This window comes from Cydia splendana, chromosome 18, assembly GCF_910591565.1.
Source record: "Cydia splendana chromosome 18, ilCydSple1.2, whole genome shotgun sequence".
Lineage (NCBI taxonomy): Eukaryota > Metazoa > Arthropoda > Insecta > Lepidoptera > Tortricidae > Cydia > Cydia splendana.
In genome coordinates, this window is record NC_085977.1 from 16,484,601 (window position 1) to 16,499,515 (window position 14,915).

Genomic DNA, 14,915 nt, shown 5'->3' on the forward strand with positions numbered 1-14,915 from the left:
AAATAATTAATAATGGTAATTCTATGGCCGTTTTAAATAAATAAATAAATAAATAAATAATAAATAATAAATAAATAAATAAATATTATAGGACATTTATACACAAATTGACTAAGCCCCACGGTAAGCTCAAGAAGGCTTGTGTTGTGGGTACTCAGACAACGATATATATAATATATAAATACTTAAATACATAGAAAACAACCATGACTCAGGAACAAATATCTGTATCATCATACAAATAAATGCCCTTACCAGGATTCGAACCCGGGACCATCGGCTTCATAGGCAGGGTCACTACCCACTAGGCCAGACCGGTCGTATCTAATCTAACAAATCTAATCTAATCTATCAAAGTAACCTCAAATTTTCCAAAGTCACCCCGGTCTACAGAATTTGTCTTTAAATATTATATTAACTAACCGCATAATACCTAGCAAAGTAAAACATCGGTAAAATGAGACGATTTTTAACGCAGCAGAAAACGGATCGGCGTTCAAAAGAAAGACTTAGCGGTAATTAAAAAGGAAAATGTGAAACACGAAAAGAGCTGCTTCAAAGTGTCTGATTGCTCAAACAAACCTAATGTTGGTCAGTACGGATATGATGGTCGTTCTTGTCTACGTGACAGCGTGATAAAACGGTGTCCGTTACTTTCTATCCCACGGTGTTAAACAGTGACAGTTATTTTATCACGTGGATAAAGATGGATAAAGCTATCCATAATACCCCGGCTGGGCTCGGTCCGTCCCCTTTATTCATAAACGCGCTACAAACCTCAATTGTCTTTATCCATACATTTGACGGTAACTCTGGTTGTCAAAAGTGGACGTTTGACAATTCAGTGACCACAAAATAGGGAATATTAGGCAAAGGTCTGCGTAGGTGGCACCTTTGTGGCACCTTTGTGGCACATACAGTAAACAAACCACATTGACACATCACACGTCACGTCAATCACATGGCCTACCGCGAAACAGGAAAATCGAAATTTCGTTATCTAATCTCTCTATCACTCTTGCATATTCGAGCGATAAGAGGCTGATGGGCCATTTTATTTAAAGTTGTCCCCTACACATTTTTTCAAAATTGGTAACTTTTATGTTATTTCTACTCAGAATCACAAGCTCTTTCTATCCTAATAGGAGAAAAAAAGTGTGCCAAGATTTTTTTCCCATTCCGTTACCATTTTTTCATAGACTTAATATGGCGGTTTCGGAATGGAAAGATCGAAAAATGTATGGAAATCTTGGGACACTTTTTTTTCCTATTAGGATCAAAAGAGCTCATGATTCTGAGTAGAAATAACATAAAAAATCCCAATTTTGAAAAAAAAAGTGTAGGGACAACTTTAAATAAAATGGTCCAGATAACTAAATTTAGATTTTCGCGTTTACCGGTAGGCTCTTGTTAACAAACCGCCTTGATGCATCAATGTCGTATTTTATTGTCTGTGAAAACTTGACAAAAAACAGTTTAAGGCACAGTATGTATAAGTTAGTCTATGAATTTACTGAGTCGGTAGTGCTGCACTCTGGCGGCAGAACATTGCAGTAATATCCCCTATTTTGAGCGTTGGATTTCGTGTGGCTTCCTTCAATACTATCTCCACTACTAGGCATGTACATTCTATTAATACATTTAAAACGAGTGGTCATACCTAATATTTCAAAAATTAGCATTTTGCAGTTTTCCGTAGATTTTCGAGTGACCAAATCGAGCGCTCGAAATTCATAAATCGCCCCCCAGATTCGTCTCAATAAGCGCCCCGCGCTCTCTTTAAAAAAGATAAAAATCCGTCTTTAAATATTAACTAACCGCATAACCTAGCAAAGTAAAACATCGGTAAAATGACTATTACCGCAACGAATCGGCGTTCAAAAGAAAGACTTAGCGGTAATTAAAAAGGAAAATGTGAAACACGAAAAGAGCTGCTTCAAAGTGTCTGATTGCTCAAACAAACCTAATGTTGGTCAGCCGGCGTATTATGGATGGCTTTATCCATCTTTATCCACGTGATAAAATAACTGTCACTTTTTAACACCGTGGGATAGAAAGTGACGGACACCGTTTTATCACGCTGTCACGTAGACAAGAACGACCATCATATCCGTACAGGGCTCGGTCCGTCCCCCTTATTCATAAACGCACTACAAACCTCAATTGTCTTTATCCATACATTTCGCGGTAACTCTGGTTGTCAAAAGTTGACGTTTGACAATTCAGTGACCACAAAATAGATGGCGCAGTACAGCGCCATCTGTTTTGGATGTCAAAGTAAGGGACACGTTTTTTTCTACTCTACCTCTCTATTACAGTCAATGAGGGTTTCCGCGATCGAGTTTTTCACTAGATGACAGCACCGTGGTGAGAGGTCTAGCTGTCATAATCCACCAATCATGTTTAACCATGTTTTTTTATTGGTGGATTTTGGCAGCAGCTGTCAAAGAGACCTCTCGTCACGGTGCTGCCATCTAGTGAAAAACTCGATCGCGGAAACCCTCATTCACTTTGATACGACTCACGACTCACCTACGCTTTGCAAGCGTTTGAAATAAGACTCACGGTCCCCTTTACTCACAGTCGGCTGAGCATCTGTAGTCGGAAAAACTGAGGTACAGTCTGAAAATTACGTTGGAATATCAGGAAAATAAGTATAAAGTGTGACGACTATTCTACAGAATTTGTGATGTTACTGATTATGGAATTGTATGCCAATATACCTCTATAATTTCGTCCACGTACGATTTATGCTAGGGTTGGAAGGTGGATTCATGGGTTTATCAACATTTTTTTTGCCTAGCTCCGTTAAGAGCCAACGGGAGTGGTCATTTCTCCATACAAACGTACTCCTCATTTTCCTCCGTGGTTTTTGAAGCTAGAGCAATGATTTTTTCAACACAGATTAATATTGTCAATATCTGTGTCGGACCGTTTTGCTTTCTTTGATATTTTTGTTTTTCAAGGCGCTAGAGCCCTTCAAAAATGGCCAAAATGGCCTAATTGACTATGCCGCAATGAGAGGCGTGGCATTCAAAACTGATATCAATTAGCCAAAAAAGCAAAACGGTCCGACACAGATAATTTCATAATCATTTAGATTTCCAAATTTGGTTACGATTGGTTAAGTTTTGGAGGAGGAAACAGAGGAGTACGAAACCTCGATTTTTGAGATTTTTACGCAGGATTTTTCGCCTTGTCCTTATCGCACTACTTTTAGGTGCCGCTTCCGTTAGCGAGACGGGTATATTTACCTAAAATATTTAAAACTCAGCTCCTGTTTCGTCTTAATAAAACGGGATTGTCTTATGGAACTTTCAGTAGGTGTAGCAGAGAAAGCGCTTTTATTGTTGGTACTTGTCATTGTCTCACTTTTCATTTGTGCCTACTTCTAAAGAGTCCCAATAGCCACGTCAAAACGGCAGACGTATTGTTGTTACCCACCGGGGCCACCGGTTTCTGGTGGGAGTGGTGGGTAACAATGAATCCGACTAAATTACGTAGATTGTTTTTGTGACGTTGTCAGGAATGTTAAAACGTGTTTTTAATTTCGTCGCATTGCATATGTTGTGTCCCTCACGAGCGCACGCATGTTTCTTTTCTATATTATTGTATCTATGTAATATACTTACCAAATGTAATGTTTAGTCTATGTAGACATAGAACGCGAGGTGGTGAAGCTCAATGCCCAAAAATACAATAAGAACGATAAGGGACAATGCTTAATAAAAGCTAAACGTGTCACCGAAATAATGTTCCATGAAAACGTTTCTTGCCATCAAATTAACGTCAAAGGGCGAATAAGACAAAAGGGATCCCTACCAGCCAATACACAATATTCTGTCATATGATAGTAATGTCGTGGCCAGAACTTAGAATTAATCTTTTCATAATGTTGCAAACATTTCATGAAATGATCGGTGTCACTTCGTAATCGAACCATATAGAATAAAAAAAACCGGCCAAGTGCGAGTCGGACTCGCGTTCCAAGGGTTCCGTATATTACACAATTTTTAACAATCAGTGCCGGATTAAGATATTTTGATGCCCTAAGCATTTCTAGGTGCCCCCTCTCCCTAGGGTCATCAAGATTACATTGAATTTTTGGTAAATTGAGAGAAGTTCATTGCCGCATTACAGCTGAGAATGGAAATCAGTCACATAATTTTATCACGAAAATTGACAGTGCCGCAGCAGTAATGTTGCAACAGAGTACCTAATGCTGTTGCAGTCGCCACGCGAATTTCACCTTTATCATAGCTTAGAAAGTAATAGAAACGCGAGCGAAGCGAGCGCGGAAATTTTTCGATATAAAAACGCAATATGATAGACAGTTGTACATTTTTACTTTTAGTATGGAAATCAGTCATATCATTTTATCACGGAAGTTGACAGTACTGCAGCAGTAACGTTGCAACAGAGTAATGTTGCTGCAGTCGCCACCAGAATGTCACCTTTATCATACCTTATAAAGTTATTGTAAACGCGAGCGAAGCGAGCGCGAAAATTTTTCGATATAAAAACGCAATTTTACTTTTAGTCCCAACCAGGCGCGAATCCAGGATTTCATACAGAGAAGGGATGGGACAGTTTTCTATCAGCCTAGCTTCGCATAGGGCTCGATATTTAAGGGTCTCAGCGAGGTTGTTTTCATGCATAAAATATGCAAGAAAGCAGAGCTTGGAATTGAATTGGCGAAGTGTGAGAAAGGCAGTAGGCCCAGCTGCGAAAGAGGAAAGCTTGGATTTGGATCCACGCCCAAGTGTAATTAAGGCAGAAGATAAACTTTGCCGTAAGGCAGAAGGCCTCGCATAAGACCTAACGCCGAACCGCAAAAGAGTGGGTTGAAATCGAATCTATGCATGTAATCACGACTCTTCTACTGCGACCGATTGTTTCCCAAAGAATTACGCGCCATTATTTTTGCAAATTAGCTTTTGGACAGCTAAAAAATCGTGTGGTAAGAACGATGTGTGTGTCCCTAATTTTAAAATTTGTTCACCTTTTTAAACCTGGCATTTTGGTGCCCCCCCTGAACGTGGTGCCCTAAGCACGTGGTTGTTTTGCTTATTGGTTACAAAGTCTTTATTAATTCAACCATTAAAGTCGACGAGTACAAAAAACTTTGAGCTAGCTCTCAATTTAACATTTTTTTTTAATTTTTTTTTAATTTGACCTTACAATTACTCGTAAGCAGGTAAGACCGTTAAATATTTAAAATGATTATCTTATCAGAAAATTATCACCAATTATTACTCTAAGAAAACTACTACTCTAAGTAATCCGGCACTGTTAACAATGTATTTTTTATGTGAAACGTGAGTGAAATCTCTTTAAAAAATCCGTAGGGGTCGGATCAAAAACTGTAATTAAGTCCGACTCACGCTTGACTGTACATTTCTAATAGGTTTTCCTGTCATCTATAGGTATAGACCTATTTTATGTATTTTTTTTTAAATGTAAGACTTAGTAGTTTCGGAGATAAGGGGGGGGGGGGGGGGAGGTCATTTTTTGCCTATTTTCTTGAATAACTTCTAAACTGTTTATTCGAAAATTATAAAAAAAATATATTTGAGATTCTTACAATAAGCTCTTTCATTTGATATGTAACATGATATAGTTTATTTTTTCATTTACCCCCCAAAAGTGGCCCTCATGTTTAAAATTCATTTGTTTACGTTACATGTCCGTATTTGGGTCACAAACTTACATATGTGTACCAAATTTCAACTTGATTGGTCCAGTAGTTCCGGAGAAAATCGGCTGTGACAGACGGACAGACAGACAGACAGACGCACGAGTGATCCTATAAGGGTTCCGTTTTTTCCTTTTGAGGTACGGAACCCTAAAAATAGAATAGAATAGAAAAAGTTTATTTGGTGTCAAAATAAGACTGAACCTACAAATACATCTTATTCGAATACATAATACCACCACAATGGATGCCACTCAGCATTTGCCGATGGCTAAGATACTTAGCCATGGCGCTGCTTTTCAGGGCACCCAGAGAGAAAAACACAATAAAATAAAACAAAGAAAACCTAAAAAATAACTAAGCTAACATGCGAAGGAAGGTGCACATAGTATGTGCTTTGAACAATTAGACAGAACATAATATATCATGGAGTGATCAATTCAAAAATGGCATTTCATGAAATAATCAAATTCTATGATCTGGCTACAACTGGTACCATCCCTCCTATGCCTAATAAACGCAAAAGCAACTCTGTTTGTCTGTCTATCTGTTAACTGTTTACGCTTAAACCGCTGTACCGATAGAAAAAACTGTTAGTACTTAGGTATTTTTAGCGCTAGGTCGGTAAAAATAAATGAAAAGATGACAAATCTCCCTCAGACGGGACAGCATCCATTCGTCTCCGAAATCTAGGGCACTCTCCAGACAAACAGTTTCGTAAAATATGAACTGCCAGTTCCAGCGGTCAAGCGTGAGTCGGGGCATAGTCTAATAAAACATGGTCTTCTCTTCCCAGAGTGACACGGGCCTACGTCACAACAACATGGCCGCTATATATAGCGCTATCACATATTATCATATAGCGCTGTCGCATGATGACGTTGGCTTGTGTCAGTTAGGTGACGTAGAAAAGACGGGAAGAGAGTACCAGGCGGAGTATATTATTATACCATGAGTCGGGGGAAGTTTTTTTTCATTTATTTATTTAGGCACTCTTAAGATTACGCCAGCCCCATCGTATCTGAAACTAAAATACAAGACAGTAAGGTAAACGTACGTACTGGTGCTCGACTAGAGATAGCAACAGGCGGGTCAGTGTACGAAAATCCTTGTGGTAAGCGTCTTTTCTTTAGTTGGTGAGTTTAAAGGATGACTCACGCTAGACCGGGCCGGGGCCGAGCCGGAGCTTCCAGCGCTTTGTTTTAGAAAGCACCCCGTGATCACCAATCAGTCGTCTTAGAAAATGACATGTCGAACGCCTCGGCCCGGGCACGGCCTGGTCTATCGTGGCTCGTGAGTCATCCTTAAGCCTCCACGACGCTCGATTGTCCAAATATTATCATTAGGAAAAATAAATCAAAAAGAGGACCAAAACTCATGTCAGTTCCAATTAAAATTTGCGAAATAAATGGTTAAAAGCAATGACTTTCTGCCTGGATAGTCACATGGTCCTAAACTCAATATCCCCTATTCGGCCTGAAACCATTGAAAACGGCAAACGTATTTCGCTCTTGGCAACATATCAACAATTTCACGCTCCAGCTGCGGAACCCTAAAAAATAAATCTAGAATGGTCGCTATCCGTCATGGAGTGGGCTAAGGATTATTCTCACCTATTTATCAGAATTTTGGAAGGATGGAGATAGATAAATATTTTTTTATGTCATAGAATGAAGATACATATGGCATTGCTTGTTGACCGAAGCGTAGCGAAGGTCTACGTTATGACTCGGACATTTAGCTTTAAATTGTATGTCTGAACATCCGGACAGCAAGAGACGCAAAAGATGCAATCTTGAACTACCTACCTACTACAAACCGCACTTAGGTAGCTCCATATTTTAGCCTAGCGTTCTCGAGTATGCCCGGAACGTTCCAGGATAACTGGCGTGGCGTGGCTAAGGGTGGAATTTAATACGGTTAGCGTAGTTCCTACTGCAACTAGAGAGGAAACGGAAAAATCTAATTTTAACTTTTATTGTATAACTCATAAATAACTGGGAGACCGAGCTGTGCTCTAGAAACATATAAAAACTAAAAAAAGCGCATTTCCCCAGAGATAAGACCTAGCTAGATTGATTTATCGCCCCCGAAACCCCCATGTAGCAAATTTCATCGAAATCGTTAGAGCCGTTTCTGATCACTGAAATATATATATAAACAAGAATTGCTCGTTTAAAGGTATTATATAGATAGATATTCTAAGGATGAGTTCAACAATTTGTTTCTTCATTGAAAAATGAAACCTAATTTAGTAAAAACATCAGCCTAACCCACTTAAGTGTCTATTGTATTGTAACTTTTTATTTCTTTTTGATAAGCACAAGTGTCTATTCAATAAATTAATTCCCTTTGAGCATTTCTGCTTTAATTCACTGGTGAAACTGTTTTAGCTCCTGTTTTAGTCATATGTGACGTTCCACGGGAAAAGGTACCTTATGAGGGTTTCTAGTTTCGGAGATATTAAATGTTTTGTAAAGAGGTGAAAAAATGCTCAATTTTTTTTTATTGTGTGATCTGAAACCTTAATGCGTAACGTTTGTTTACCTGTTTTTATTTTTGTTATAAGTTAGTTATAAGCCTAGTAATGTCGTCTCAGAGTTTAGTAGAAAAGGTACCTTATGGAAAAAAGATTGAAAATTCCCAAAAAAACTAGTCAATACGAGAAAAGAAGTTTGGTAGAGAACTGTATTAGCATTCTGCAAAACTAATTTGATAATTTCAGTTCTGGTTGGGGCGCCTCGCAAATATTATAACCGTACATAGACCGACATCACAAATCCAAGTAGACTGCTATTATACCAAAGTTACTCTCGTCAAGTCTTTCTTAACTAGAATAATCTTCATTTGGTTTGGTCGCATGCAGTAAATCAGCCATTGGTTTGCTGAAAAATGCCAATACCCGACGCATTACCTTATGGAATATCTGAGGTCATTGAACCTCAAATGCCGCTTATCTTCAATAGCAACCGAAATATATTATTGATAAGAAATAGACGATTTATACCATCTTAAACCCAAAATATTATTAGTTTATCCTAACTGTTCCATCATCATCATGCCTCATCATGTAACTTGACCACAAGGTACCTTTTCATTACATACAAATTATTGGTCTTTTTTAAGATTATTATGACGAAGAACTAATTAAATTGGGGGCAGTTTAATGTAAATTAATATTTTCTATTCATAAAAGATAAACTATAATATGATTGATATTTTGTAGTGATGATGTATTATTAGATTTATTTCCATAAGGTACCTTTTCGTAAATGTATGGAGCAAATACTGTTATTGTTATGTAAGTTTAAAGTGGCATAAGGGGTTAAATATAGTATTTAGTTGGGGTTTTAGGATTTATTTCATTTGAATGACAGAATTTCTTTCATATGTGCTCAGAAAAATTGATTGTGTGTCACATTAAAAGTAAAAATATTCAATTTTGTGATTTTATATGAAAAAGTCAGAAAATACATTTTCACCTCTAAATCGGTATTGTTTTTTGCTTAAACTGTCTGTCAGTGTCGTTTTCTAATAGGTAAAATTTAAATCTTGAGAGCTCATTGCAATCAATCGTGAAAATGAAATAAAACTTTATTTTCAAGAGATTGGTTAGTATACACATAAATCAGTCGATATCAAAAGTTTCTATTTGCATTACAGAACAAGTCGCAATATTTTTTTAATCTCAGATATATAAGGCATTATTATTTGTAGTCAACTATGTAACTTACTTCAGGAACATAGTTTTTTAGGCGGCTAAACTTAAAACTTCTCTATCGTAAAGTTGCTCATATCACAACATTATTTTCAAAAAATCATATCTCTGTAACTACGCAACCTAGAAGGTTGATCTTTTGTGTTATCGATAGGTTATTTATTGTAGATTACTGGGGTATGCATAACTCCATACCCGCCATAAGGTACCTTTGACCGTGGGACGTCACATATTATTTTATATTCTGTAAAATTGGAAGCTGTTTATTTTCTCATAAAATTAAATAAATACTTACATGAATTTTAACATAGGCTATCATCGAATTTGGAAACTAAATTGTATCTAAAGGATCCGTTAAATATCAACAAGGTCTATTTTCAAAAGGTTTTCTGGAGAGTAGGATGGATTGGGTCAAAAACTATTTGTATTTTCCAAAATGGCGGAGCCTAGAGGGTTTTTAAATAGCTCATAGAGCCACTAGTTGATTGATAGAGGCATTTTGTGACTACTAGCCATATCGATATTCAATCAAATTCAATGGTTAAAAACTTGTTTTAAAGAGATGATGATAGAACTGAGTTTGCATCTTAAAGCGTCTTTACTTCTAACGGGCCTCAGGGGGCCTACCGCGAGCCACGTCCGATGTGTTGCCTCCCTGTCACGCTTACGTACGAATTTACAAGTGCGATAGAGAGGCAACACGTCGAACGTGGTACGCGGTAGGCCTTCAGGGGGGCGACACCGCAATCTAACTTGAGAAATATGCTAACTTTTCTTTTAAATTACCTTTAGAGTTTTATTAAGACTTCTATCGGTTCAATACGAGATGATATAGCCTCGTCCTGCCCACCATAGTAAGTTTAAGCCATTGAAATTTAAACCAAATTATTTGGAAAATAAAGTTGATTTTCCTTTGGTTCACGTTGCAAAGTAAAAATAACAGAATGTTCAGTGTAACCTCAATCGATCCAGGCTTTTTGTTCATAACTTGCTAAAAATGGAATATGTCCTTTAAAAATCCAATTGGGCAGGGCAAGGATAGACTAAAGCAAAATATTGGAGCGTTTCTGTGTGTTTTCCTAGTGCCAATTTTTAGGAATATTATCTTCACATATAGGTAATTGTTTAGATGAATAATTTATTTGAATACCGATTTTTACTCTTCTTAGGATAGAATAGGACCAAGATTAATGACGAAATGTTAGGGGACTATAGTCCTTATGACTATTTCTAGTTCTTGCTTTGAAGTCTTTTAGGTAAGGGTAGGGTCAGGGTAGCCTAGAGGTCTAGGACGTTAACCGCGTAAACTGAAGGTGCCGGTTCGAATCCGGCCATCGCCACTGGAAGGCTTAGTCTATTTTTCTTTCGTATAATGTCATCTCCATCTATTTCAGTTTATTAATAAATTCGTTAAACAGAAAATATCGTTGGTAGTATGCTTGCAGTACACCTAGTGGACTGTCGACATCAAAGATACGTTTACATTCTTCGCCTTAATACAAAGAAGTAAGGTGCAAAGTCGTACTTACACAACCCAGATTTCCACGTATCCGGAGCTCTCGAAGTTTTATCAATGCACAGCTATCTAAAGATACCGGAATTTAGCCTGTCGGTTCTGAAACTTTATACCTATTTCAATGCTGAAAACGTTTGAATAGACAAGAGATTTCTATAAAAGGAAAATGAAAGATATGCCTATCCCTGATTTTTAACGATTTAACAAATTTAGGGGTGAGAATTTACACTTAAATCATTAGGTATAGTCATCTGTAAAAATATGGATGCATAAAACTTACTCAAAAACATGTCCCATAGTTCTTAATTCGCTGACATAAGAGCCATGGCACTTATTTTTGAGTATGATGGGTGCACCCATATTTTTATTACACTTGACTCTACATCGAAAAAAAAAAAATTGAAAAGGATAGCTTTTGAAAAATGTACTAGGTGCGGATCGATCATCCTTAAACATTTCGAATTTCGCGCCTTTTCTACTGACAAAATTGAGTTGCCAGAGTATATAAACAAACAAAGTATATAATAACATGACGAGCACGATGGAAAAGTAATTTAATCCCCAACTGAAGCGTGGGCGGTAACATGCGAGTGCTAACTAATTTAGAAACTTCGTGTTTGTCACAAAGGGCGGAGTTCAGGCTTCGTGCAATTTTTCAAAAGTTACAGTAAACAAGATGATACTCACTCGTATTACACTTTATTTTAAGCCAAGGATACCTCGAATGGGGTTGGCAACGGTCAAAGGTTTGCATAGATGGCGCCATCATGGCTTGCCCTTTTTCTATGAGATTTGGCTTAAAGGGCTGGCATCCAGGGTAATAAAAAAACAAAAATTTGACACAATTCTAGGGATTGACAGGGCAAGCTATGATGGCGCCATCTGCTAAAAACTTCGACCGGCCAACCCCATTCACAACATCCCTCCTATAAGGATGACTCACGCTAGACCGGCCCAGGCCCGGCCGAGGTTTCCATAGAAAACCAACCGCCGGAAGTGCCGCCCCGGTCCAGTCTAGCGTGAGTCATCCTTATGTAGTGGTACTCGGTAGTGGCAGGCTACGTGAAGTGAAATTGCTGATGAAATTCATAAATGGCAGGACTGTTCTATGTCTTGTTATCTTGTGTTGAAGATTCTTCTTCTTCTTCAATCTAGAGTTTTCCCGGCCTAGCGCCAGGGTCGGCTTTCCTGCTCAATCTTCTTCGCGTTTTATTTTAACAAAAGTATTAATACACAATTACAATGATATGGTTTCGCCAAACTGCTTGACAGTTTGTTGGCGAAATACCACTCTTTACTTAAAAAAAACTATAACTTATATCTATTCTATTAAAGTCTAATTTGGGTATTATTTATATTCGCAATGTTTTATTATACTTACACTTTGTATTATTTTAACTTAACCTATTTTCTTTGAGAAAGGAATTCATTAACCATATTATAACTTTACTTTTAAACGTATCTATTTATACTTTTACACTCATCTTCAGATGTTAATTTATTGAAAATGAGTTGAGTGTGAGATTGTTTTCTTCCATGTGCGCTATCACGATCTCCAGCCAGAGTGTTGAAGATTATTGTGACTAAAAATTATTTCGGTTGTTGCAGATACAACTCGAAGCTTACCACGTTGGCGCTGCCTTCAGTGATCTTCGAGCCCAAGTTCCGAGGTTCCATCAGGAACCTGGTGTACTCCGACGTGGTGGGGCAGCCGCCGCGGCGCCAGGAGTTAAGGCACTCCAGGGATTTGAAGGTAAGTCTAGACTTCTGAATCATCTTGAATTGGCATAGTTAGGTTTTATTTTTGCGATGTCTGCCTCGGTTTTCTACGCTACTCACGGTAGAACTGATGATTTCTATATAAAATGAATTTTCGGCGCTTCGGTCCGTGCCGGTACCATATCTACTAGCGTGATTCATCCTTATTCGCAAAAATATACTTATTTAGACACACGGGAGTGTGTCCAGCCAAGTTCGAAAAAAACGTCGTGCAACATTGCAATGTGTAGGTGCATTTGTATATTACTGATTATATATACAGGGTGTTTGGTACATCGTTTGCCAAATTAAAACAGAAGATAGGTCGAGTCATTTGCTATCTACTCATGCCTAGAAAAAAAATGGCCATGGTCTTTTTTACTACTGCGCAAGTAAAAATATGAAATTTACGAAAAACTGGCATAGAGCTGAAAAAAAAACGTGCGCAAATTAAAAATTTCTAGGCCTGAGAAGATAGCAAATTACTCAACCTATCTGGCTTTTTAATTAGGCAAACGATGTACCAAACACCCGGTATAAGTATGCTAAGTAGTATATGAGAAATTTTGTTCCACCGAAACGTATACGATACTCTATTTTACTTTTATACCGTTCCCACTATTATATCGGCAGGAATTACATCCGGATCCGCCCGAGCACAAGTCAATCTCTGGAGAAGGAGATTTTACGGATTTATTGCTAACGCTCACTCTGCATGGAAATTGCTTTTTGAACAGAAATGGGTTGTATATGTATGTATGAATGTACTGAGAGAAAGAGAATTTAGTATAGAGGCGTATTGTTAAAGTAAATTTTGTAGTCATCTTTCGACACAGGATTATAACTTTTAGAACGCCATTTGACTTTGATCCTTGTCCTTTCAATGATAAGTGTTAAATTTGTTAAATATTAAACGGTGTCGCCATCCACACGAGTATGGGCCAAAGGCGCCATCTTTTCGAGCATAAATATTTCTTGTTTTTCGGAGGCACCGTTTTTTCTTAGACATTATTTATCTTATACGGAGTTTTATATATCTGTGGTACTATTATGGTTGTCGGTGTATATTTCTAAAGCGGAAGCTTAGTTAATTTGTGGTGTTCATGCCACATATATTTTAGACGTAGGTAGTTAACTCGTATAATTTTGTTTAGTTAGTTGCTCCTCGTATCTTCTCTATCTACACAGCTATGCAAACAACTTCATTTAAATGCACGTGAAATTAATAAACGCTCGAGTCTTGAATAACATCGCATTTCGCAGTGGATTATAAAATAATGAGAGTTTTGAGGTTGTGCCTTTACTATTGTACATTTAATATCGAAATAACTCAAATAACTTTATAATATAACGTCATTTAGCAGCAAAGTAACGCCTTAAGCCAGGGGTCTTCAAACATGTTTAATTTATACTATACCTTTGAATTGAAAATACCTAATTTAATTTAATTTAATTTGAACCAGTCTTTATTTTGCGCTGCTCTTTAGAACTTTTTTAGAAACAAATCAAATTATTTTATAAAATATTTAGAATTGTGTTTTTTAAGTTGTCACACTAACTACTAAATATAAATTATAAACTGAAATAGATGTCATATAGTAATGAAAAACTGACTAACCCTCCAGTCCGGCCTCCGCCACTGGGGGGCTTAGTCACTTTACCTTCAGAACTTTTTATAGAGAAAGGTATTTCTAAGTGAAATCGACCTTTTTCTACAAGATTATAAAAACTGTGGTAATGATATTATGACTAGGTGGACGAGTAGATGTATAGGACATCTTAACGACGAAGACTTCTTATTCTTAGGTCAAACATTTTGAAGTCATTTGAAAGAATATTCACCAGCGCGCTTCCTTTGTGCTTTGTTTTTTTTTTTGGATTTTCCTTTATCCTCCTAAGACCCCGTGTACAAATATGTGTACATATTCCATAATCTATTTTAAACTTTTATTGTTTAACTAAGGGTTTTAAATTAAAAAACAAAACAACTGTCATTGGGTCTCAGGAGGTTATGGATCGTTCTTTTTCTGTACACTTTTTTACAGGAACTTTTTGTACCTAACTCCTCTCGAAAAAAACCTCTCTTTTCCTAGCTATGTATCGCAAAAGCTGACTAGCTTTCCTGCTTAACCTTTTCCATTTCGCCCGGTCCACTCATGTCATTTAGCACTACGAGTTCATCCTTCCATCTTATTCTGGGTCTGCCCCTGGATATTCGACCTGTAATG

At 37.4% G+C, this 14,915-nt stretch overlaps 1 protein-coding gene across 1 annotated transcript in view; it reads left to right on the top strand.

Moving 5' to 3' along the window:
• The window catches only part of LOC134799665 (neurexin 1-like), a 151,886-nt gene that overhangs the window by 36,729 nt on the left and 100,242 nt on the right, over nt 1–14,915 (top strand). Inside the window, exon 3 of the mRNA XM_063772106.1 lies at nt 12,538–12,682. Within this exon, the coding sequence (XP_063628176.1) occupies nt 12,538–12,682 (145 nt within the window). The remainder of the gene's footprint in view (nt 1–12,537; nt 12,683–14,915) is intronic.